Source organism: Hylobates moloch, unplaced genomic scaffold, assembly GCF_009828535.3.
Source record: "Hylobates moloch isolate HMO894 unplaced genomic scaffold, HMol_V3 SCAFFOLD_1, whole genome shotgun sequence".
NCBI lineage: Eukaryota > Metazoa > Chordata > Mammalia > Primates > Hylobatidae > Hylobates > Hylobates moloch.
In genome coordinates, this window is record NW_026652276.1 from 168,235,060 (window position 1) to 168,261,373 (window position 26,314).

Genomic DNA, 26,314 nt, shown 5'->3' on the forward strand with positions numbered 1-26,314 from the left:
TGTACAGTTCCCAAAATTTCTTTTGTTACTGATTTATAGTTTTATTTCATTGTGATCTGAGAAGATACTTTTACAAAATTTATTGGGACTTGTTTTTTGGCCTAACAGATGATGTATCCTGGAGAATGTGTATTCTGCAGCTGATGGATGAAATGTTTTGTAAATGTCTGTTAGATCCATGTATTTGTTTGTTTGTTTGTTTATATTTTTTTAGAGACAAGAGTCTTGCTCTGTCGCCTAGGCTAGAGTGCAGTGAGCAATCTCAGCTCACTGTAAAACCTCTGCCTCCTGAGTTCAAGCAATTATCCTGCCTTAGCCTCCTGAGTAGCTGGGATTACAGGCACGTGCCACCACACCTGGCTAATTTTTGTGTTTTTAGTAGAGACGAGGTGTAGCCATATTGCCCACGCTGGTCTCAAACTCCTGGCCACAGATGATCCAACCACCTCGGCCTCCCAAAGTGCTGGGATTACAGGCGTGAGCCACTGCACCTGGCTGTTAGATCCATTTAGTCTAAAGTGCAGTTTAAATCCAGTGTTTCTTTGTTAATTTATTTTGATCCATTCAGTGTTGAGAATGGGGTGTCGAATTCCCCAACTATTATTGTATTGGGGTCTGTCTTTCCCTTTAGATCTAATAACAATGGCAAAAATTGCAGTTATTTTTGCACCAACCTAATATAAAGCCTTTTTTTTTTTTAACTTTTAGCATTTTAAACACATCATCCCAGGCTCTTCTGGCCTGTAGTTTCTTCTGAGAAATCTGTTGTTTGTTTGATGGCAATGTCCTTATATGTGACCTGATGCATTTATCTTATGGTTTTTAGAATTCTCTTGTTGTCTTTGAGTTTTGACAGTTTGACTATAACATGCCTTGGGAAAGACCTTTTTAGGTCAGATCTGCTTGGGTATCTTTGAGCTTCCTGTATCTTGATGTCTACATCTCTTACAAGACTTAGGGAGTTCTCAGCTATTATGTCTTCGAGTAGGTTTTCTTTGTCTTTCTCCATTTCTTCTCCTTCTAAAATCTCAGAATTCAAATGTTTGGTCACTTTATGGTGTCCCCACATGTCACATTGGCTTTCTTCATTCTTTTTTATTTTTTCTTTCTTTCTTTTTTTTTTGTCTGCCTGGGTTAAGATACCTTCAGGTTTACAAATTCTGTATTCTGCTTGATCTAGTCTATTGTTAAAGCTTTTTATTTCATTTATTGAGTTCTTCCATTCCAGGATTATGTACTTTTGTTATCTTATATGTCTTGGGTCACACTGAGTTTCTTTAATATCATTATTTTGGTTTTTTTGTTAGGCATTTCAGAATTTGGGGGGAGGATCTGTTACTGAAGAATTATTGTTTTCCTTTGAAGGTGTCATGTTTTCTTGCTTTTCAATGTTTTTTTGTATCCTTATGTTTATATCTGTACATCTGATGTCACTTCTTCCTATTTTATGCATTGGCTTTTGTAGGGAAAGACTTTTTCCTGTAGATGTAGCTATAGTGTTGGTTGGATAGGGTGCTTGGCTTTGATTCTGGGTGAGTGCAGTAGTATAGTCTCCCTATGATTTCTTCAGCTTTAATAAGCATTAGTGGTGTCTAAGAGTCCCTCAGTGGCTTAGACTGTGGTTGTTAATGAAGGTTGTAGTAGGCTTTTCTGGGGACTGTGACTCCAGGCAGGCCAGTGCTCAGGCAATAGTAGTTGTGCCAGTAGGCAGGGCATGCCTTTCCTCAGGCCCTTTCCTGGCATGTGAGCGCCAGCAGGCATAGGCAGAGCATAACAATCCTTAAGCCCCCAGATGACATGCACAGGCACCAACGGCAGGCAGAACAGGCCTGTCGTCAGGCCCTCTGATGGTGTGTGCAGGCAATGGCAGCAGCGTGCTAGTTGAGTCGGTTCTCAGGCCCTTAGATGGCATGCTTAGGCACAGTTGACAGTGGCAGTGGGCAGGGCAGGCTTATCCTTAGGACTCTAGACAATGTGTGCTGGTGGCAGTGGTGGGCAGGGCAGGCTTCTCTCCAAGCCCACCTCTGGAGTTTGCAGGTGCTGGTGGCAGGCAGGTGGGTTGACCTCCTGGCACTATGTGCACAGGTGACAGCAGCAGTAGGTGGGTCAGACCCTTTTCAGTCCCACTTTAGAGCTCTTCAGTTAGAAGTTAGTTTATGGTATGCCTTTTTCTAACCATAAGTCATTATAAAATATAGGTTTATCAGTCATTTTTTGGCATATTTAACACATTTAAATAGGATGAACAGCTTTTTAGTTTATAATAGGAAGCTAATAAAAATAAAATCTAATTTGTTTTGTTTTGTTTTGTTTTTTGAGACAGAGTATTGCTCTGTCACCCAGGCTGGACTGCAGTGGTGTGATCTTGGCTCACTACAACCTCTGCCTCCTAGGTTCAAGCAGTCCTCCCGCTTTAGCCTCTCAAGTAGCTGGGATTACAAGCATGAACCACCAAGCCCACCTAATTTTTGTGTTTTTAATAGAGACGGGGTTTCACCATGTTTGCCAGGCTGGTCTCGAACTTCTGACCTCAAGTGATCCACCTGCCTCGTAATTTGTTGATTAAGATTTGTTAAGAATAGACCAAATCAGTTAAAGTAATAACGAAGCTTACACATTTTTAAAAGGCACTTCGATTAGGAAATTTCACTGTAAACCCAGTTTTTATTTTCTTCATTTTTATGTGTCTTTTCTTTTTTTTTTTTTTTTTTTTTTGAGATGAGTTTTGCTGTTGTTGCCCAGGCTGCAGTGCAATGGTGCGATCTTGGCTCACCGTAACCTCTGCCTCTGGGGTTCAAGCGATTCTCCTGCCTCAGCCTCCCAACTAGATGGGATTACAGGCATGTGCCACCACACCTGGCTGATTTTGTATTTTTAGTAGAGAGGGGGTTTCTCCATGTTGGTCAGGCCAGTCTCAAACACCTGACCTCAGGTGATCCGACTGCCTCGCCCTCCCAAAGTGCTGGGATTACAGGTATGAGCCACCGTGCTTGCCCCTTTATGTGTCTTAATAGGTCTTTATAATCACATAACTTCCTGAAATATCCCCGTCATAGTTTAGTCATTTTATATTAATTTTCAGGGTCATCTTTAAGGGCAATAGTTACTTTCATAGATACACATGTGAATGGAGATAAAATATATAGGAACATAGGGTGGAATAGAGTCTGATTTTAGTGATGACCTGGAGCTTAATTTCTTGAAGTCTCTTTTAGCAGGGGTCCCCATCCCCCAGGCCACGGACTGGTACCGGTCCATGGCCTGTAAGGAACCGGCACACACACAGTAGGAAATGAGCAGCAAGCGAAGCTTCATCTGTATTTACAGCCACTCCCTATCACTTGCATTACCGTCTGAACTCTGCCTCCTGTCAGATCAATGGTGGCATTAGATTCTCATAGGAACATGAACCCTCTTTTGAATTGCACATGCAAGGGATCTAGGTTTCATGCCCCTTATGAGAATGTAATGCCTGATGATCTGTCACTGTCTCCCATCACCCCCAGATGGGACCATCTAGTTGCAGGAAAACAAGCTCAGGGCTCCCAGTGATTTTACATTATGGTGAGTTGTATAATTATTTCATTACATATTACAATATAATAGTAATAGAAATAAAGTGCACTATAAATGAAATGCGCTTGAATCATCCCAAAACTATCCCCGACACCCCTGTCTGTGGAAAAATTGTCTGCCATGAAACCGATCCCTGGCACCAAAAAGGTTGGGGACTGCTCTCTTACGGTCACCTTGCTTTTGGGTCATTTGCTTATCATTTTCTTTTTCTTTCCTTTTTTTTTTTTTTTCCCCTTGGGACACAGTCTCACTCTGTTGCCCAGGCTGGAGTGCAGTGGCATCATCATAGCTCAGTGCAGCTGCAAACTCCTAGGCTCAGGCAGTCCTCCTGCCTCAGCCTCCCAAGTAGTTGGGACTACAGCCATATGTCACCACACTCAGCTAATTTTTTTATTATTTGTAGAGATAGGGTCTCACTTTGTTGCCCAAGCTGGTCTCAAACTCCTGGTCTGGGCAACAAAGTGAGACCTTATCTCTACAAGGTGATTCTCCCACCTTGGCCTCTCAAAGTGCTGGGATTGCAGGTGTGAGCCACCACACCATCCTCATTTTCTGTTAAAACTATTTTGCCTGCACAAAATAGGCCACTGTTTATTAGCTTGTAACCACTTTTCTATTTCTCTTGTACTAAGTTCATTAAAGGAAATGAAGGAGAAATGCCCCCCCAGCATTTCAAGAAATTTTTCCTCTGCCGTTTCAGAGCATTTTATGCTAACATCTGCAAATCATTCTTCATAGAACTGGATGGTGATGCTGTGCCATTTCTCTAAACTATATTTTATGTTTGTTAGCTTTACAATTTTTGGCCATAATACAAAGTTTTATATAGTATTCAAATGAAGGTTTAGTGATATTATTTAACACTTAAATGTAACATTTCATATTATGTATAATACTCTGATCCAGGATTCAAATAAATGAGATAGCAGTAACAGACAGAAGGATGACAATAATATTCTTAATTAACAGTCTGCTTTTTCCTTAGATAAGAGGTTCAATTTCTTGAACTATAAATAGAAATGCTATCCTTGGGTATCTAAACAGGTGATTGAACCAAAGAGTAAAGATATTTTCTATCCATCTAGTCACTACCTTGTTCTCTGTAAACCACTGATAAATTTATGGCACCTTTCAAAGCTTTAAGATAATTACATATTTCAGCCGTCAAATGTGGGAACAACCAGCTTGTCCTAAGTTGTCTTAGATTTACCAAGGTCTACTAGGATTGCATTCAACAAGCTTAGCAAAAATATAGCAAACACCTTCATCTGCAAAAATACCTTTATTTGCATTTAAAACACTACATGGGGTACATTAGCGTCAGAGATAGGAAAAACCATGGGACACAGTTGTGTTTTTCATATCAATTGTTTCTATCTTCTATAACTACAGGCTCAGTACTTTTGTTGGAAATTTGACTTCCATAATTGAGAAGTAACTATACTACAGTTGTATTTTTTTCTGTATATTGAACTGTTTTGAAGCCATATTAATGGACTGTTTTGTGGCTTTTGAATAAAGAAATTTCAGGTGATTGATTTAAAAGAGAAGGCAGTTTAAGGTAGTATGATATCTTGACTCTGTTTCAGTCTGTACCTTCATAAGTAGCTATTTTAGTGAATCCTCCTATGTCTAAGGTTATATTTTACAATGTAAATGTAGATAGCCATTTTTAAAAGATACTATTAGTTTTTCCTTATACTTAATGTATACTCACATAAATTATCTGTGTTTCATTCACAGAACCTCACTTTATTTTATTTATTTATTTATTTAGAAGGAGTCCCACTGTTGCCCAGGCAGGAGTGCAGTAGCGTGATCTCGGCTCACTGCAACCTCTGCCTCCCAGACAGAACCTCACTTTAAAAATCCCCTAACCCATTATATTTCTGGCACATTCTTAGTATTTGTGGTCAATATTGTAAGAATCACTATTTATAGAAAATGAATGCTTCTAAACATATGTATCTTAAAAATGCCATAAACACTTTCTTTGTTTATATGTACACAAATAATATATGTTTAGGGCAAGAAAATGGAAGTTACTGCTAGAAGAGAATTGTTATTAACAAGGATATATTGAATGTCTGCTTATATACAGTATTATATTAGGAAAGTGTAGGAATCATTAATACTGCTTTATAAATAGTTCTGTTGTTGGCTGGTCCATGTGCAGTAGTATTTACAACTATTTGATCACAACCAATTACAGTTCTTCTCCACTCCCAGTGCTTCACTTGACTATCCTTAAAAAAATAGCTCTGATGAATTTATGAAAGGTATGTTAGTAATTTTTTAAATTGTGCTTACTTTTACAATAAATATATCAGTGTACTTATTTTCAGTGGGATGAGATTGTCTAAGTAAACATGTTAACCCAGTTGCATAAACTACAATCTGAAAGTACTATGTAAATATTCAAAAGAAAGATACTGAATAAAGAGATAGCTTTTAACCTGCAGAAAGAAAATAAAGGTAGTACCTTTCATTATCCTGAAAGCCATGGATAGAATTGACATCTTTAAAAATTTTTGTCAATCTTATACAACAAATATTGCTCACAGCACTCTCCTGAGAGTCTACCAATCTATGGGATTCTGTGCTGCAGGCTGTGTGAGGTTAGTGTGGGGTGCTTTGAAAAGGCTTCATTAAAACATTCTTGGAAACCATCATTCTCAGCAAACAGAAAACCAAACACCACATGTTCTCACTCATAAGTGGGAGTTGAACTATCACAAGAACAGAAAACCAAACACCGCATGTTCTCACTCATAAGTGGGAGTTGAACAATGAGGAATACATGGACGCAGGGAGGGGAACATCACACTCCGGGGTCTCTCAGGGGGTAGGGGGCTAGGGGAGGGATGGCATTAGGAGAAATACCTAATGTAGGTGACGGGTTGATGGGTGCAGCAAACCACCATGGCACGTGTATATCTATGTAACAAAACTGCACATTCTGCACATGTACCCCAGAACTTAAAGTATAATAATTTTTAGAAAGAGCATTCTGAACCATTATATTTAGACCAGACTACATAAACATGGAGAGTAAGATAAAATAGATGATGTTTTTAATATGTATTTCAATATAGTTATTTCCAATTATGTTGCAGGCTTTACTCATCAGTCTTAAGTATGGTTGTTTTATGTGGCAATTGGGAGATACTGATACTTGTTTTCAGATCCATAGCATGGAAAATAAAATGAGCTTTATAGTACATACAAAACAGGTAAGTATCATTTATTTTGGACTTCATAAACTATTGTGTTAGTAAAGTTATTTCTTTTTTTGAAAGTGACATCCATTTAACTTCAAGGAAAACCTGTAATATTCCATGAAATTAAAATATTTAAGACCAAGGAATAAAGCCAGGCCTTCTAAGCAAGGAAAAATCAGAAACTTATCTGTATAGTTTATTTCAGTTTTATAACAAACTCTTTTGCCATGTCTTTTCATTCTGGTCAGTATTTCCTGTCTCTTCTATCAAGTTATTAGGTAGTCCTTCCCTCTCCTTGAGCTACCTGTGCCCCCTAGCTGTATCCAGCAGATTGCTTCTTAAGTCCCTTCAAAAAGCCTGAGTAAATATCCACCTCTATACTCTCTCTTAACAAGCTGTCTCCTGATAAGAAAGTTCCCTTTCAAATAGATAGGGAACTGCCCAGTGTCATGAATGTCCTTTAAACATTCTTACATGTTTTATATTTATTATTGACATGTTTTACTTTGTAGGCTGGTCTCGTGGTAAAACTGTTAATGAAACTAAATGGACAGTTAATGCCTACTGAAAGAAATTCATGAAAGAGAAGTAACTGTTACTCAAGCCACCACATTCTGTAATGCAGAGTTTTTTTTCCATGAAAGATTTCTTAAAATACTACTTTTGGCCAAGCATGGTGGCTCACCCCTGTAATCCCAGCACTTTGGGAGGCTGGGGCAGGTGGATCACCTGAAGTCAGGAGTTCAAGACCAGCCTGGCCAACATGGTGAAACCCTGTCTCTACAAAAATACAAAAATTAGCTGGGCATGGTGGCGGGCACCTATAATCCTAGCTACTAGGGAGGCCGAGGTGGGAGATCGCTTAAACCCAGGAGGTGAAGGTTGTAGTGAGCCAAGATTGCACTGCGGCACTCTAGCCTGGGTGACAGAGCAAGACTCCATCTCAAAAAAAAAAAAAACAAAATTACTTTCAACAAGGCATTTAGTCTCTTGTAATATATATGTATACTATTACATTGTACAGAATCTGTACTTATGTTTGGTGTGTAATATACCAATTAGTTTTATATAATATTCTCATAAGCTATTCTAATTTTTGAGAGAAACACGAAAAGTTATAGATTGATTGTATAATATTAGACAAAATAGTAAGCTTTATAAAAAGTTATTTTTGGTAAATGGTAAAGAATTTGGGGTGGAATGTGATGAGATTAAAATGTAGCTTTGGTATAACTTCATGTGTATTTCAAAATATACTGAATGTCAACGTGATTTGAATAAAGAAAATGTGTTTTCTACTTGAACCATATAACACTGTTATTTAAAACAGTCTTCTGCAGTCTATAAACACTTCTCAACATTTTTTAAAAAGTCTTAGTTAAAATGTAAATCTGATATATGGTAATGTTTCTCAAAGTATAGTTCATGAACTCCTTGCATCATAATTACCTAGATGCCTCTTAAAAATGAAGATTTCAGAGACCCATTCCAAACAAGGGCATTCACTCTCTGGAAGTAGCATGGCCTTGTGAACTTAAATTTGGTTTTGTTTTTTCTTTTTTGCTGTTAAAATAATTCCAGACCCAATAAGGAATTTCGATTATTAAAGTTGAGAAATTTCACAAAACTGCCTGGCACACAAGCACACACATACATAGACACATTTTAAGTGATAATCTCTTGATATTAGAAGTTGCATTTGTTAAATACATGCTGTATTTTTTATGAGTTGACTTAATAGTTTATGTATATTGACTTTACTTTGTAGGAAGTAAATCACCAGATATCTGATTGTTTCATTTAGGGAAGCAGTGATATAGATGAGGAGCCAACTTGATGAATGTGCTATTCATAAGCTAGAAACTACAGTCTTTCCAAACTAAAGTGATGAATTCTAAATAAGTTCAGAGATATAGTCATATTTAAAGTTGTCCTACAGTTTGCAGATAATTTTTATATTACTATTCTTCACATTAACTTCTGCTTATTTTTAATGGTACTATGTGTAGGCCTTATTAAAATTAAGATTGTATGGTTAAGTAAAGTTAACAAGAAAGCCTGATTTATCTTTAATTCTGTGCTAGGTACTTTTGATTCTACATGAACAATACCCTGTTCAGTTCCCTTCATTCTAATGTCCTCAACTGTTACCAAATACCCTGTTGACTCCCAAACCTAAGATTTTAGCCTCAACTTCTTTTCTGAACTCCAAATCTTAATTTCCAAGTTATACTTGTTCTAGGTCCATCTAAATGGTCTACAAAGAACTTCAGTTGAAACATAGCTGGAAATAGAATTTATTTCCTCTATTTGCTTCATTCTGTCCTTCCACTATATTCCCTATTTGGTTAATGACATCATCGAACTGCATTCAGTTGCTTAGCCTGGAAATACTGTTATGGTGTCCAGCCTTTCCCCAACTTACATATTTTGTGGATCAAAGTCCTATCTGATGTTTTGGGAGTCCTTTCTCATTTTCTTCCTCCCAGCTTGCACTGCAGCCAGTCTAGTTCAAGTCCTCACCATCCATTCCTTAGCTTGTAGTAGCTTCCTACCCCTGACTCAGGCTCTGTACCCTTCCTGCCTATCTGCCACACTGATGCCAAGTTAAGCTTTCTCATCAGTCTGATTATTTCATTACACTGTGAAAATCGTTAATGGTTACCACTATATGTAGAATTAAATTCCGAATTATTTAGTATTGAAACCAAGGCCCTTAGTACGCTGTTGCTAAGCTGCCTATCCAGATTATTGTCTAACCACTTCTCCCATACTCATCCTATGCTCCCATTGTTTCCTAACTCCTCAGTCATGTGGGGAAATTCAGTACTTTCTGATTCAATAATTTTAGAGTGAGACCCAAGCATTTCTGTTCTTAAAGTATTCTATGTACTTATGATGTACAGTTAGGAATTAGAACTGTAATTATAAGCAACTTTAGGAGATAGCCGAATGTGTTTCCTTTCACAGAGAGAGGTGAGGATGCAATGATACCACATCAAACAACCTCCTGCTCTGTGGAATACAGTTTACCCTCCTGCAGATGTACAGTATAGCAGCCCTAATAAGAAAGGAATAGGAGACTATTAGAGTAGCATAGTTATTAAAGGCTTAAAAATATATAGCATTAAAAATTCAATTTTAAAAATTAGTATTGAGAAAAAAATTGATCATTATCTTTCAGACCATAACAATCCAGAAATAAATAGGGAAATCTAAACAGCTTTTAATGAATGCCTAGTATTGATCAGGCATTATATGTGCTCTAGGGATCAAGATAAGATACCATTTTCCTTTCATCATTCTTTCAGTAAATTTGAGTGCCTTTTATGTGCCAGGGACCCAGTGGTAAGGAAAACAAAATCCCTGCTTTCAGAGAACAAAGTCTGAGGGAGACAATAAATTATCATGGAAATATATAATTGTAACGCTAATTACTGTGATGAAAGAAAAAAATCTCAGCATTAACAGGGACCCTTGATCTAGTAGGGATCAGGAGAGGCTTTCCTGAGCAAGTGATGCTTGAGTTGGCATCTGACATGTGAGCAGGAATTAGTTATGTGAAGGCAGTACAGCTGGAAGGGAAATGAAGTGAGATGTTTTGACCCCAAAAGACAGACCTGGAGAACTGATGAGGGGATTTACAATTACTCGTTTTCAGTTGTGATCCAAATTCAAGTAATTGTTTATCCAAATCACAACAAATTAATTTTCATTATACAAATAAAACCAGAATAGCTAATACTGCACATGATAAATGTATTAGAGAAAACTTACTGAAGAACCACAAGATTAAAAATGGCCAAAATTTAGCCAATAATGGGCAAAAAAAAAAAAAAGAAAAGAAAAAAGTGGCCAAAATTGACCCTAGGAAAATTAGACTTGATAGAAATATTCAACAAAGTAAAACTTTCTGGTTATTGACCAAACTTAATAGAGGAATTGCATTAATAAAATTTAGATTTTTTTATTTGATCCTGAGAAATCAATGGCAAAAACTCTAAAAGAATATTTATTGATTGATTGAATGATTGAGACACAGTCTTGTTCTGTCGCCCAGGCTGGAGTGCGGTGGCGTGATCTCAGCTCACTGCACCCTCCACCCCACTGGGTTCAACCCATTCTCCTGCCTCATCAGCCTCCTGAGTAGCTGGGATTACAGACGTGCACCACCATGCCCGGCTAATTTTTGTATTTTAGTAGAGACAGGGTTTCACCATGTTGACCAGGCTGGCCTCAAACTCCTAACCTCAGGTGATCCACCCTCCTTGGCCTCCCAAAGTGCTAGGATACAGGCATGAGCCACTGTGTCTGGCCCTCTAAAAGAATTTATATGTGCAAAAAACAGATTGGGGAATCAATTTGTTGCCTTATCATTAACATAGAAAATGATGCTCTCAGTGAAAATAATTTCTGTGAAAGCATAATTTGTTTTTGCTGCACTGTGTAGAAAACTGATCAAGACACTTAATTGGCTTGAGGCTGGGCATGGTTACTCACGCTGTAATCCCAGCGCTTTGGAAGGCCAAAGTGGGAGAATCACTTGAGGCCAGGAGTTCGAGACCACACCAGCCTGGGCAACATAGCAAGATCTCCATCTCTACAAAAATAAAAAATAGCCAGGAGTGATGTTATACACCTGTAGTCCCAGCTACTCAGGAGGCTGAAGTGGAAGGATTTCTTGGGCACAGGGGTTTGTGGCTGCAGTGAGCTATAATTGCACCATTGTACTCCAGGCTGTGTGACTGAGCAAGCCCCTGACTCTAGGTAGGTAGGTAGGTAGATAGATGATAGATTAGATAGACTTGCGTCTATGCAAGGATTAGATGATAGACAAGATAGGCTTGAATGCATGTGAGAATAGATGGATAGAGACAGAGAGAGAGAGATAGGCTTGAGTGCATGCAAGAAAATATTTTCTCACCAAAAATCCATCTATGATGGTATGATTCTCATTTAACGTTTGTATTCATAAGCACAGCAGAAAACCTCTAGTGTTATTTATGGTGTTTGGAGAGGGAGGCATAGGCAGACTGTAAAGGCCCTAAAGCAGAAGCATCAAGCTCTCGGGGATCTTAGAGGCCAGAGTATTTAAGACAAAGAATATCTTTCAGACATCTTAGGGTGTAGATGAGAAAAACAGTTTCAATACATTGTGCTAATTTCTGTGATAAAAGGAAGTACCAGGTTGTTCAGGATTCATTGGAAGGGCACCCACATGGGTGGGAAATTAGGAACTTATGTCCTCATTATTTAAATTATAATAATAGCTACTACTTTAAGTGACTCTTACTACACTATTGGCATTATTTGAAGCACTTCTGGGATATTAATTCATTTATTGCTGACAACAATCACTATGAGGCAGATACTATTATTCCCATTTTACAGATAAGAAAATTGAAGTTGGGTTAAATTACTTTCCAAACCAATGAGTGGTGGAGCTCAGATTCATACCTAGGCAGCCTAACTCCAGAGTATAAGTCAGTCAGATACATGATGTATGGTTATAATAAAAACATAAAATAATACTTGTTTTCTATCTTTAAAATCTTAGGACCCATAGTTTCTAACAGAGTGATGTAAATGTTTTCATTTTTGTATATTGTATAACTTTGAACAGTTGTATACAGAGAGGCTATGTTATTTGTGTAAGGTCAAAAACTAGTAAGTTGGGGTGTCAGAATTCAACATCTGGCAGTCTGGCTTCTGAATTCAGACATTTGTCAAATAAAGGAGATATAGGTGGAGTGGTTTAAAAAAAAGGATCAAGTTTTGAAGGGTATTGTGTTTCCTGTTAATGAGGAGCCATTGGAGCCCTTAGGACTTGATTAGCTCAGATGTGTGTGTCGAAAGATCACCCTGGGTCATCACCTTCTACAGAAGGGCTCAAAGAGGTGGTTCTGAGCAAGAAGGTATAATGCAGTCTGGACTTAAGCTAAGATAATGGCAATGGGAGAAAAGAATATTTTGACAAAACCCAGTGACCTTTTAGATACGAGAAATAAGGAAGAGGTAGGAGTAATGAATAATTATCCTCTTTCTGTCCTGGACATATGGGAAAATGGTACCATATACTGCCTAAAATAGGGACTAGGGGAGGAAGTTTTGAAGAAATGTATTGAGTTCCTGGCTCCCAAGGGACACATAGATGGAGATGGTCAATAGACAATAGGGTTCCCAGGCCTGAAGTTCAAAAGGCTGTCAGGAGATGACAATTGAAACTCCACGAATAGATTTGAAGCCACCCAGGAAGAGAGCACAGTGAGATGCAAGCAAAAGAATGACAACACTTGAGAAATGGGCAAACTTAGGACAATCCACAAAGCATCCTGGTAAGTGAATATCACTATAGAAAAGAAATAGCTTGGCACTATTCTCTGTACTGTGTATCCAATAAATTTTATATGGGCAAAATTTAAATTTTAAAATAACATTTAATATTGCTAGGGAAAAGCAGACCAGCATATTTTAGTGTCAGAGCACATTCGCTTATGGATATTTCTTAAATGAGTATGAGGGATAGGTGAATAAAATGCTTTTTAAATGTACATGAACAAACATCAAAAGCAAAGCAAAAGAATGAGGATCTGGAGTTCATACATGGCTAGTAGGAATGCAAAATGGAGCAACCATTTTGGAAAACAGTTTAGTTTCTTGTAAGTTAAATATACTATAGGACCCAGCATTCCACTCCCAGTTATTTATCTAGGCAGCTAAAACTTATATTCACACAATTCATATGCAAATGTTTGTAGAATACATCTTTAATTTTTTCATAATTAAACTGGAAACAACCCAAATGTCCTTCACTGAGTGAATAAATAAACTCAGGTACATCCATATAATGGCATACCACTCAACAATGAAAAGAAACTATTGGATGAACAACATGGATAAAGCTCAAATGCATTATGCTAACTGAAAGAAGCCAGACTCAAAAGGTTATACTGTATACCATAACATTCCATTTGGATAACATTCTGGAAAAAGCAAAACTGTAGGATCAGAAAGCAGATAGTGGTTACCAAAAGTTAAGGATAGGTGTGGGGGGAATATGGAAATATAAAGGGGCAGCATGGAGAAATTTGGTGGTAGGGGAGAGGATGTTCTGATTGTAATTGACATACTCAGTATATTTGTCAACATTCACAGAACTGATTATCAAAGGAAATTTTACTGGACAAATTTCAAAATACACTTAAAGAATCAGCACTTGCTAACCAAGTTCTGAAAATTCAAAAATATATTTTGTTTTGTTTTGTTTTGTTTTTTTGAGACAGAGTTTCACTCTTGTTGCCCAGGCTGGAGTGCAATGGCACAATCTCAGCTCACTGCAACCTCTGCCTCCCGGGTTTAAGCGATTCCCCTGCCTCAGCCTCCAAAGTAGCTGGGATTACAGGCATGGGCCACCATGCCCAGCTAATTTTTGTATTTTTAGTAGAGACAGGGTTTCACCACGTTGGTCAGCCTGGTCTCGAACTGCTGACCTCAGGTGATCCACCCACCTCGGCCTCCCAAAGTGCTGGAATTACAGGCATGAGCTACCTTGCCCAGCCAAAAATTAAGATTTAACTAGAAATATGTCTGTACCCAAAATCCATTTAGTGAGTGGTCAAAGAAGATTAACAGAGAAGTTGTATGCTTGGAAATGCAAATGAATTTTAGAAATGGGGAAATACAAATTTTCCTAACAAAAATGTAAAACAGAAGCTTATTAAATTAGTTAAAATTATATGGAATAATAAAAACTGATTACGTTAATAAAATTGAATGATAGCACAAGACTGAGACAACATAGGGGAATATATTTTGGCCAGCCCTGAAAAGCAGTCTCAAAAATGTTTTTGTTTTTGAGAGAGTCTCGCTCTGTCACCCAGGTTGGGGTGCCATGGCACTATCTCGGCTTACTGCAACTTTCACCTCCTGGATTCCAGTGATCCTCCCATCTCAGCCTCCCTAGTAGCTGGAATTACAAGCGAGCACCACCACACCTGGCTAATTTTTGTATTTTTAGTAGAGGCAGCATTTCACAATGTTGGCCAGGCTGGTCTCAAACTCCTTGCCTCAAGTGATCTGCCCACCTCAGCCTCCCAAAGTGCTGGGATTACAAGCGTGAACTGCTGCACCCAGCCTCAAAAATGTTTACTCCCATTCTGTTGATGATCCCACATTGAGGACCACCTGAGAATGAGCTTGCTGCCCCCACTTTCTCATTTGCTGTGCTTTACTGATATTTTTCCCTACTTGCCTAGGGAGTAAATTGTATGCATTACAATTCAGCAAGGAAAAAATGACAGTTTTCTAACAGTACCCTAAAATATGGAACAAAATTGTGTAGTTTAAAATAATATAGCTGGATGCAGTGGCTCATGCCCGTTATACCAGCACTTTGGGAGGCTGAGGCTGGCAGATCACATGAGACCAGGAGTTCGAGACCATCCTGGCTAACATGATGAAACCCCTTTTCTATTAAAAATATGAAAATTAGCCGGGCGTAATGGTGCACATCTGTAATCCCAACCACTCATGAGGCTGAGGCATGAGAATCACATGAACCTGGGAGGCAGAGGTTGCAGTGAGCCAAGATCATGCCACCGCACTCCAGCCTGGGTGACAGAATGAGACTCTGTTTCAATAATAGTAATAATATATCTTGCCAAACTAAGCTTCATAAGCGAAGGAGAAATAAAATCTTTTCCAGACAAGCAAGCACGAAGAGAATTCTTTACCACTATACCAGCCTTACCAGAGATCCTCAAGGGAGTTCTAAACATGGAAGTGAAAGAAAATACATGCTACCAAAAAACACATTTAAGTACATAGCCCATAGACCTATTAAGCAACCACACAATAGAAACTACAGAGCAAACTGCTAACAGCTTTGCAATAGGATCAAAACCACACATAACAATATTAACCTGGAATGTAAATGGTCTAAACACCCCCACTTAAAAGTCTACAGAATGAGGCCGGGCACAGTGGCTCACACCTTGTAATCCCAGCACTTTGGGAGGTGGGTGGATCACCTGAGGTCAGGAGTTTGAGACCAGCCTGGCCAACATGGTGAAATCCCATCTCTACTAAAAATACAAAAATTACCTGGGTGTGGTGACTTGCACCTGTAATCTCAGCTGCTTGGGAGGCTGAGGCAGGAGAATCTCTTGAACCTGGGAGGCAGAGGTTGTGGTGAGCCAAGATCATGCTATTGCACTCCAGCCTGAGCGACAGAGCAAAACTCTGTCTCAAAAAAAAAAAAAAAGTTATCAACTGGCAAGTTGGATTAATAAAACAAGACCCATCCATCTGCTGTCTTCAAGAGATCCATCTCAAACATGACGACACCCGTAGGCTCAAAGTAAAAGGTTGGAGAAATATCTGTCACACAAACAGAAAACAAAAAAGGTCACTATTTTTATATCAGATAAAAGACTAAACCAACTACATGAAAAAGGACGAAGAAGGGCACTACATAATGGCAAAGGGTTCAGTTCAACAAGAAGACTGAACTGTCGTAAATATATACACACCCAACATTTGAGCACCCTGGTTCAGAAAACAAGTACTTCTAGACCTACAAAAAGACTTAGTCACACAATAATAGTGGGGGACTTCACCCCATTGAGAGCACTGGACAGATCATCAAGGCAGAAAACAAAGAAATTCTGGACTTAAATTCAACACTTGACCAATTAGACCTACTAGATATCTACAGAGTAATTCACCCATCAACCACAGAATACATATTTTTCTCATGTGGACATGGAACATACTCCGAGGTCAACCACGTGCTCAACTATAAAGCAAGTCTCAAATTCAAAAAAGTCTATACTAAACCATACTCTCAGATCACAGTGGAATAAAAATAGAAATCACTACTGAGAAGATCTCTCAATACCATATGACAACATGGAAATAAAACAACTTGCTCTTGAATGATTTTGGGTAAACAACAAATTTTTAAATTCTTTGAAATAAATGAAAACAAAGACAACATGCCAAAATCTCTGGGATGTAGCCAAAACAGTGTTAATAGGAAATTTTATAGCACAAAACACCTACCTCCAGAAGTTAGAAAGATCTCAAATTAACCATCTAACATTACACCTAGAGGAACAAGAAAAACAACAAATGAACCGCAAAGCTAGCAGAAGAGAAGAAATAACTAAAATCAGAGCCAAACGGAATGAAATTGAGACCCAAAAATCCATACAATCAATGAAAAACAATTTTTTTATCTTTTCAAAAAAATTGTTTTTTTGAAAGGATAAACAAGATTGGTAGACCGTTAGCTATATTAGCAAAGAAAAAGAAGATCTAAATAAACACAGAAATGACAAAGATGACATTACTACCATTCCCACAGAAATACAAAAGGTCTTCAGGGACTATTATTAAATCTCTATGCACACAATTTAGGAAATCTAGAGGAAATGGCTAAGTTCCAGGAAACACAATTTCCTAAGATTGAATCAAGAAGAAATTGAAACCCTGAACACACTAGTATCGAGTTCCAAAATTGAATCAGTAATTAAAAAAAAAATCTAAAAAAATCCCCAAACCAGATGGATTCGCAGCTGAATTCTACCAGACATAAACAGAAGAGCTAGTACCAATTCTACTGAAACTATTCTTTAAAAAAATGAGGAAGAGAGATTCCTCCCTAACTCATTCTACAAAGCCAGCATTACCTTGATATCAAAACCTGACAAAGACAGTGAGAGAAACTACAGGCCAATATCCCTGATGAACATAGACACAAAAATCCTCAGCAAAAATAGCAAGTCGAATCCAGCATCCCGTTCAAAAATTAATTCACCATGATCACAGGCTTCATTCCTGGGATGCAATATTGGTTCAACATACAGAAATCAGTAAATGGGATTCACCACATAAACATAATAAACATAATTAAAAACAAAAACCATATGATCATATCAATAGATGCAGAAAAAGCTTTTGATAAAATCCAACATCTTTTCAGGATAACCCTCCGGAAACTAGGCTTCAAAGGAACATACCTCAAAATAAGAGCCATCTATGACAAACCCACAGCCAACATCATACTGAATGGGCAAAAACTGGAAGCATTCCCATTGAGAACTGGAACAAAACTGATGCCCACTCTCACCACTCCTATTCAACATAGAACTAGAAGTCCTAGCCAGAGTAATCAGGCAAGAGAAAGAAAGAAAAAGCATCCAAATATAAAAAGTCGGCCGGGCGCGGTGGCTCACGCCTGTAATCCCAGCACTTTGGGAGGCCGAGGCGGGCGGATCATGAGGTCAGGAGATCGAGACCATCCTGGCTAACATGGTGAAACCCCGTCTCTACTAAAAATACAAAAAATTAGCCGGGCGAGGTGGCAGGCGCCTGTAGTCCCAGCTACGCAGGAGGCTGAGTTAGGAGAATGGCGTGAACCCCGGGGGGCGGAGCCTGCAGTGAGCCGAGATCGCGTCACTGCACTCCAGCCTGGGTGAAAGAGCGAGACTCCGTCTCAAAAAAAAAAAAAAAAAAAGAAGTCAAACTTTCTTTGCTGATGATATGATTCCATACCTAGAAAACCCTGAATACTCCACCAAAATGCTTCTGGAACTGATAACTTCAGTAATGTTTCAGGATACAAAAATCAATGTACAAAAATCAGTAGCATTTCTATACACCAAAAATGTTAAAGCTGAGAACCAAACCAAGAACATAATCTCATTTACAATAGCCATAAACAAAAATAAAATACCTAGAAATGTATCTAATCAAAGAGGTGAAAGATCACTACAAGGAGAACTACAAAACACTGCTGAAGGAAATCATAGATGATGTAAACAAATGGGAAAACATTCCATGCTCATGGATTGGAAGAATCAATATTGTTAAAATGGCCACACTGCCCAAAGCACTTGAGAAACACTACTTTTTTTTTTTGAGATGGAGTTTTGCTCTGTCACCCAGGCTGGAGTGCAGTGGCACGATCTCAGCTCGTTGCAACCTCTGCCTCCTGGGTTCAAGTAATTCCCCTGCCTCAGCCTCCCGAGTAGCTGTGATTACAGGCCCATGCCACCACACTCAGCTAATTTTTGTATTTTTAATAGAAACAGGGTTTCACCATGTGGGCCAGGCTGATCTCAAACTCCTGACCTTAGGTGAGCCATCCACCTTGGCCTCCCAAAGTGCTGGGATTACAGGTGTGACCCACCGTGCCTGGCCCAGATTGAACACTGTTTCTATCAAGCTACTAATGTGGTTTTTCACAGGACTAGAAAAAAACATTCTAAAATTTATATGCAGCCAAAAAAGAGCCCAAATAGCCAAAGCAATCTTAATCAAAAAGAACAAAGCTAGAGGATCACACTACTTGAATTCAAATTATAAGGCTACAGTAACCAAAAGAGCATGGTACTGGTACAAAAGCAGACACATAGACGGATGGAATTGAATAGAGAACCCAGAAATAAATCCACGCACCTACAGCTATCAAATCTTCAACAAAGTTGACAAAAATAAGCACTGGGGCAAGAACTCCCTACTCAATAAATGGTGCTGGGATAGTTGACTAGCCATATGTAGAAGAATGATACTTGATCCTTACTATCAGCATATACAAAAATTAATTCAACATGGATTAAAGATTTAAATATGAGACCTCAAACTGTAAGAGTACTAGAAGAAAACCTAGGAAACACAATTATGGACATCAGCCTTTGGAAATAATTTATGACTAGGTCCTCAAAAGCAATTGAAACAAAACCAAAAATTGACAAGTGTAACCTAGTTAAACTAAAAAATTTCTACACAGCAAAAGAAACTATCAACAGAGTAAACAGCTTACAGAATGGGAGAAAATATTTGCAAACTATGCATCTGACAAAAGTCTAAAATTCTAAAGAATCTATACAGAACTTAATTGAGCAAGCAAAAAAAAAAAAAAACCCCTATTAAAAAATGAGCAAAAGACATGAACAGAACTTATCAAAAGAAAACACACAAGCGGCCAACAAACGGGAAAAAATGTTCAACATCAATAATAATCAGAGAAACGCAAATCAAAAACACAATAAGATACCACCTCACACCAGTCAGAATGACTATTACTAAAAAGTCAAAAAATAGATGCTGGCAAAACTTTGGCGAAAAGGAAATGCTTATACACTGTGAGTGGGACTGTAAATTAGTTCAGCCACTGTAGAAAGCAGTTTGGAGACTTCTCAAAGAACTTAGAACTACCCTTTGATGATTAATCCCATCACTTCGTATATATCCAAAAGAAAATAAATTATTCTCCCAAAAGACACATACTCCTGTATGTTCATCACGGTACTATTCACAATAGCAAAGACATGAAATCAACCTAGGTGCCCATCAGTGGTGGATTTGATAAAGGAAATGTGGTATATACACACTATAAAATACCACACAGCCATAAAAAGAATGAAACGATGTCCTTTGCAACAACATGCATGCAACTGGAGGCCATTATCCTAAGTGAATTAGTTCAGGAACAGAAAACCAAATACCGCATGCCCTCACTTATAAGTGGGAGCTAAACACTGGGTACTTATGGACATAAAGATGGCAATAATAGACGCTGGGGACTAGTGGAGGTGGGAGGGAGGGATGGGGGTAAGGGTTGAAAAACGATTGGGTACTATGCTCAGTACCTGGATGATAGGATCAATCATACCCCAAACCTCAGCATCATGCAATATGCCCATGTAACAAATGTGCGTATGTCCCTGAACTAAAAATAAAATTTGAAATTATTTTTAAAATTAAAAAAATCCAAGGCAATTGTTTTTAAAACAGGTCTCCCCTAGAGCATACCAAATGCTTTGCCACAGAATTATGTAATTATGCCATGAACTCAATTTTATGAGCAAATAAGGTAAGTATAATTTCAATCCAGTAACCAGCAAATCATTTGTTGACTTTTGGAATATGCTATGTTATGTTTCATAGCGTGCCTTCCTAGTTATATTTTACAGATATTGGTATTTTTGTTTGTATTTACCGATTATATACCAGTTGGACAGTGGAAGGGAAAGAACCTGAAATGATAAATCACCTGCAGATAGAAAAATGAGTAAATAATTTTCACCTAAATCAAATGTGTGCCATTTTCCCTTTCTGGGTTTTTTGCTTTCAATTAATACTAAATTTAGTTTTGTACACATAGCCATTAGGAGGAAGAAAAGCCAACCTGTATCTTTATTATAGCCAGTTCACTAACAATTAATTATATGTATTTAAAAGTTGGATTTTATCTGAGCTTTGGTTTACCTGTTACTTACTTTTTAAAAATACATGGGTGTTCATACACCATATATTTTCTTTTGTATAACAGTTTGAAAGAGTTTTCCTGATTGCAGTGAAGTTAATGTTTCCCCCTTTTTTAGTCATTAACAGTCAAATGAATAGTTAAATATATTAAAGATACAGAAATAGAAAATTTACAAGATGGATTAAATAAACACTATTATAGGAGTTACTATGACAAACTGTTTTGAGACTTACTTTCAAGTTATAAATAAAATTATTAAAGATAAAATTCCAACCTGTTCTCTCACGTGGAGTTTAAATCACAGGTCGGAAACTTAAGATTTAGGCTCTCTAAAGAACGAATGTAAAGGGGAAGAAAACTGTATTCCAAAAACAAAAGGTTATATAAATTGCCAAATTAAGAAGGTTTTTTCACCTCTACCTTATGCTGAGTAAAGAAGGTAAGTATACTAAGCAGCTGCTTTTAATGCCTTTTATTTAAACAAAACAACAAAATCCATAGACTTCTGGAATACCAGCAAATTGTATGTGTTTTCAGTTAGTCATCATGTTATATTAACAGTTCATTAAACAAATGACAATTTGTAAATTCAGTCCACAGAATAGCATACTGAGAGGCTACACATGTGGAATTACTAGATAAAAGGGAACATCACTGCCCTTCTAAATTCTAGGAAGTTCATTGCATTCATTATTCACCTTTAAATTCAAAATTGGAATTTGATGATGATTGCAAATGCAGTTGAGGGCCATAAACTAAAACAATTTACTGGGTGTAGAAAAGGGGGCTGGGAAAAGCCGTGGGCTAACCATCCTGTTAACAAGGGTGGCAGCCACCAGAACGAGGTGCAGCCTCCTACCCTACAAATAGCCAGGGCCCATGCAAATGAAAAGTGAACCTTTGAGATGAGTCTGGATAATAATGCATCGGAGATTTCCTGTTAAACTAGCACTCTTAAGAACATAGTCGCATTTTATTTCAATCATAGTATAAAACTCACTGGTTTATTCAATTTTATTATATTTTAGATGTTGGTATTAAACCAAGCAAGATTCTTTTTAAGTTTTCTATTTCCCCTTTCTAAAAGCTCTATATCGGGTTCTTCAATTACATTCTCAAATTATGCAAATACTACATGTTTTCTGACAAATACAGTATTTTGGTAATGTTAGGCTGGAAGTAAACTAGAGTCTTTCTGTAACTTTGACTTCTGCAATGTTTGGATGATGGGACACATCACCCTGGGAACTGTCTCAAAGCACAACCACATCTTAGGGCCCTACGCTCACTCCCCAAAGGCAGATCCGCCTCCAAACTCCAAATCCTCGTGGTCTCAGGCATCCCTTTTAAACACGGGCACAATCGTCACCTCTTTGAAATGAGAGCATGCTTGATTATTCCTGGCCTCCAATTGCTGGCCTTCATCCAGTGTTGGGGTGGGGGAGCCTGTCGGTTCCTGAAGAATAGCTCGGGGATAACTAAGACAAAAGACCCTGAGGAGATCTGCCTCAACCGTGGCAAGCTGGGTCTTCCACATCACCAAGTGCCATTTTCACCGTGCCTGTATGGTCCGCTGTTCATCCTGTTAGCGGACCCCGAAATCAGGCAGGAAAATAAAGCTCAGTGGGGGGGCCTCGGAGCAAGACAATCCCACGAAGATGGACTCGAGTTGATTAACGCGAGTGAACCTCTGAGGACCAGAATCCAGACTAGCAATTCTCCATCCCGGCTACTCGTTAGATGCCCGGACCGACCCCTAGACCAATTCAATCAGAACACTCGGAGGGGCTTGTAAAATCTCCCGGGGAGATTCCGGTACGAAAGCCAAAGACTCAGATGGGCGTTCTCCACCCGCCTGCAGCGGCCAGCACGGGTCCCTTTTAGGGAATTGAATGGAGGCCCCGGGCCTCCTCCTCTAGTATCCCAATGTGACCGATGGCCAGCTCACAAACGCGCACTGGGTGCGGCCGAGCCAGGGCGCAGTGGAGCGGAGGGCCCGGCCGCTTTCGGCTGGGAAAGAGGAGCCACGGCCCGGAGAGGCATCAGTGCCGGGCTGCGGCTGCGGGGGTCCTCGCAATTACTGGACTCGACCGCGCGCGCCCCCTACCGGTCCTGCAAAGGAGCCGCAGCCGCCTCGGGAGGCCACAGGTGAAGCGAAGGGTGTGTGTTACTTCAGTGGCCCTGTAAGCCACGCCCAGATTCTCTCCCATTTTCCCACTTCTCATGGCTTTGCATGCTGTCCCATGTTACGTTAGCCTGTATTGAATGTCTCTTTTTCTACATTTAGAAAACAATTTGTTGATGCTGCACGACATGAAAAAGTACTGTAACTCCCTGAATGTGCATGTCTTTCAGATAGGTAACAAATTACATTGGGCCATTGTTCAACTTTATTAATATTTGTTAAAACATAATTTGTATGTATTTTTGCCTATCAAATTGGCAATATTTGTGTGTATGTATGTATGTATTTTTTGCGACAGAGTTTCACGCTTGTTGCCCAGGCTGGAGTGCAGTGGTGCAATCTCGGCTCACTGTAACCTCTGCCTCCTGGGTTCAAGTGATTCTCCTGTCTCAGCCTCCCGAGTAGTTGGAATTACAGGCGCGCGCCGCCACGACCGGCTAATTTTGTATTTTTAGTAGAGACGGGGTTTCACCCTGTTGGCCAGGCTGGTCTCGAACTCCTGACCTCAAGTGATCTGCCTGCCTCGCCCCCTCAAAGTGCTGGGATTACAGGCGTGAAGCACCGCGCCCAGCCATGTTTTTAAGTGAGACTCTTAATGCTTGTGAAAATAATGAGAGACTTTTTCATATAGTTTTTTTGTTTGTTTTTTGAGATGGAGTTTTGCTCTGGTTGCCCAGGCTGAGTACAATGGCGTGATCTCGGCTCACCGCAACCTCCACCGCCTGGGTTCCAGCGATTCTCCTGCCTCAGCCTCCCGAGTAGCTGGGACTACAGGCGCCCGCCACTACGCCCGGCTAATTTTTTGTATTTTTGGTACAGACGGGGTTTCACCGTGTTAGCCAGGATGGTCTCGATCTCCTGACCTCGTGATCCGCCCGCCTGGGCCTCCCAAGGTGCATATACATTTTAAAAATGTTGTGTATCAGCCTTAAAAATGCTCACATGGAAACAAGTAATTGGTGGCAGCCTCTTCAATGCAATATTTTGCAGCTATAAAAATGCTTTTCGAATAATATTTTATTTCAAATCACTGCATGTTAACCACTATGTATATTCTGGGTTAATGGAAATTTCATTGCATATCTGTGCTGTTTAAAGAATAACACCCTTTCTTCCCCTCCCAAGTTCTGTATCATCAAATATAGTCAGGCAGATGTGGGTCAAAATATCACCTTCGTTACTGATAAAATAGTTTAGAGAAAATGGTGTTGATCTGCAGCTAAGTAGACTGCAATAATTTGCTCAGGAATTTGGCATAATTAGTCTGTCATCACACACAACCTTGGCCTCCCCACACAAGTATACAGTCCCCTTATTCTATGGAAGACAGCTGACTAGAACATAAATCTTGCAAGCAGAGAGCCTTGAAAGAGAGAGCCCAGAAGGAGCTGAGCTATGAGTCATCGGCCTCTCTTCTCCACAGAGGAGAAATTGTAGCAATAAAGCTCCAGGTCAGGTGCATTACGTGTAGAATTTCCTCCACAAGGAAATATAAAGCCAGGGAAGGCAATTATATCCCCATATGTCTCCAGAAGAAGAAGAAAATCTGAACAAACCACTAACCATTAAAGAGAGCACAAAATAAATTTTACTGAACCTTCAGGGAATGCATTATCCCAACATATGTAAAATGCTTCAACAAATAGCTAATTAGAATAGGCTTCCCAGCTCATTCTATGACGGTAGTATAACCTTGACACCAAAACTGGACAAAGAGTATTAAAAAAAAAAATCAGCAGAATTACTAATGAACATGGGCATAAAAATCTGAGTAAATATTACATTTACTCAGTAATATAATGTGACCAGATTTATAATATATAATAATTGATAAGTAATGTCATATTATGTTACTATGTATTAATATTCATTACCATGTATAAATTATAGTAATTAGTAATATATTATTTATTTATCATTTGTATATTACTTGTATAAGTAATAAATTTCTTATATTTTATTATTTATATATTATACAAGTAACATATTCTTGTATTATATATATATATGTACACATACACACAAGTGTTATATCATAACCAAGTTTGACTTATCCAAGAAATGCCTCATGCTCAATAATCTATTAATGTGGCCGGACATGGTGGCTTACACCTGTAATCTCAGCACTTTGGGAGGCTGAGGCAGGTGGATCACCTGAGGTCAGGAGTTCGAGACCAGCCTGGCTAACATGGGGAAACCCCATCTCTACTAAAAATACAAAATTAGCCCAGCATAGTGGCATGCACCTGTAGTCCCAGCTACTCAGGAGGCTGAGGCAGGAGAATCACTTGAACCTGGAAGGTGGAGGTTGCAGTGAGCCAAGATTGCACCACTGCACTCCAGTCTGGGCAACAGAACAAGACTTTGTCTCACAAAAAAAAAAAAAAAAGAGAGAATCTATTAATGTAATGTACCACACCAGTGATTAAAGGAACAAGACAAAGATAGCTGGTATTATCTCTACTATTCCACTTTGTACTAAAGGGTTTAAAAAATGCAATAAGACACTAAAATAAGTAAGTCATACAATTGGAAACAACTGTCAATACTTAGAATATTGTCTTTATAGAAAGTCTAGGAGAATGTATAAAGTTATTAGAACTAATAAGAGAACCTAGTCAGATTGCTACATACAAGACCAACATACAAAAATTAGTAGTAGTTTCTATATGCCAATATTTTAAAAACTAAAAAAAGATACTATACTCCATAGCAAAAGAAATATGCCATGTTATTAAATAGGAAGACTCAACACCATGGGTATATCACTTCTTTCCCAAATAAAGTTACAAATTTAATTTAATTCTAACTGAAATCCAAGCAAGATACTTTGTGTAACTTGACATACTTATCCTAAAATTGATCTGGCTATGTAAAGAACTGAGAATAACCACCATAGTTTTGAAGAAAAGGATAAAGTGAGAGGACTTTCTCTACTAGATATCCAGATTTATTACAAAGTTATAATCATTAAAACATGTGGTATTGATACAAACTTAGATAAAAAGGAATAGAACTGAAAGTTCGGAAACATCTCCACACATATATGAACTATGA

General features: G+C 38.6%; 3 protein-coding genes across 22 annotated transcripts in view; 2 read left to right on the top strand and 1 right to left on the bottom strand.

The window, feature by feature from the left end:
- The window catches only part of KRIT1 (KRIT1 ankyrin repeat containing), a 44,365-nt gene extending 36,264 nt beyond the window's left edge, over positions 1-8,101 (top strand). For all 19 annotated transcript variants that reach the window (XM_032761093.2, XM_032761101.2, XM_032761096.2 and 16 more), the window contains 2 exons: positions 6,693-6,809; positions 7,310-8,101. In XM_032761093.2, the coding sequence (XP_032616984.1) occupies positions 6,693-6,809; positions 7,310-7,378 (186 nt within the window). In that variant the 3' untranslated portion in view covers positions 7,379-8,101. The remainder of the gene's footprint in view (positions 1-6,692; positions 6,810-7,309) is intronic.
- The window catches only part of ANKIB1 (ankyrin repeat and IBR domain containing 1), a 270,873-nt gene that overhangs the window by 194,257 nt on the left and 50,302 nt on the right, over positions 1-26,314 (bottom strand). The window lies entirely within an intron of this gene.
- LRRD1 (leucine rich repeats and death domain containing 1) overlaps positions 23,046-26,314 on the top strand; it is a 44,845-nt gene continuing 41,576 nt past the window's right edge. Inside the window, exon 1 of one of the 2 annotated variants that reach the window (XM_032761104.2) lies at positions 23,046-23,232. The gene's annotated coding sequence lies outside the window, so the exon portion shown is untranslated. The remainder of the gene's footprint in view (positions 23,233-26,314) is intronic. The other variant, XM_058424764.1, reaches the window with a different exon arrangement.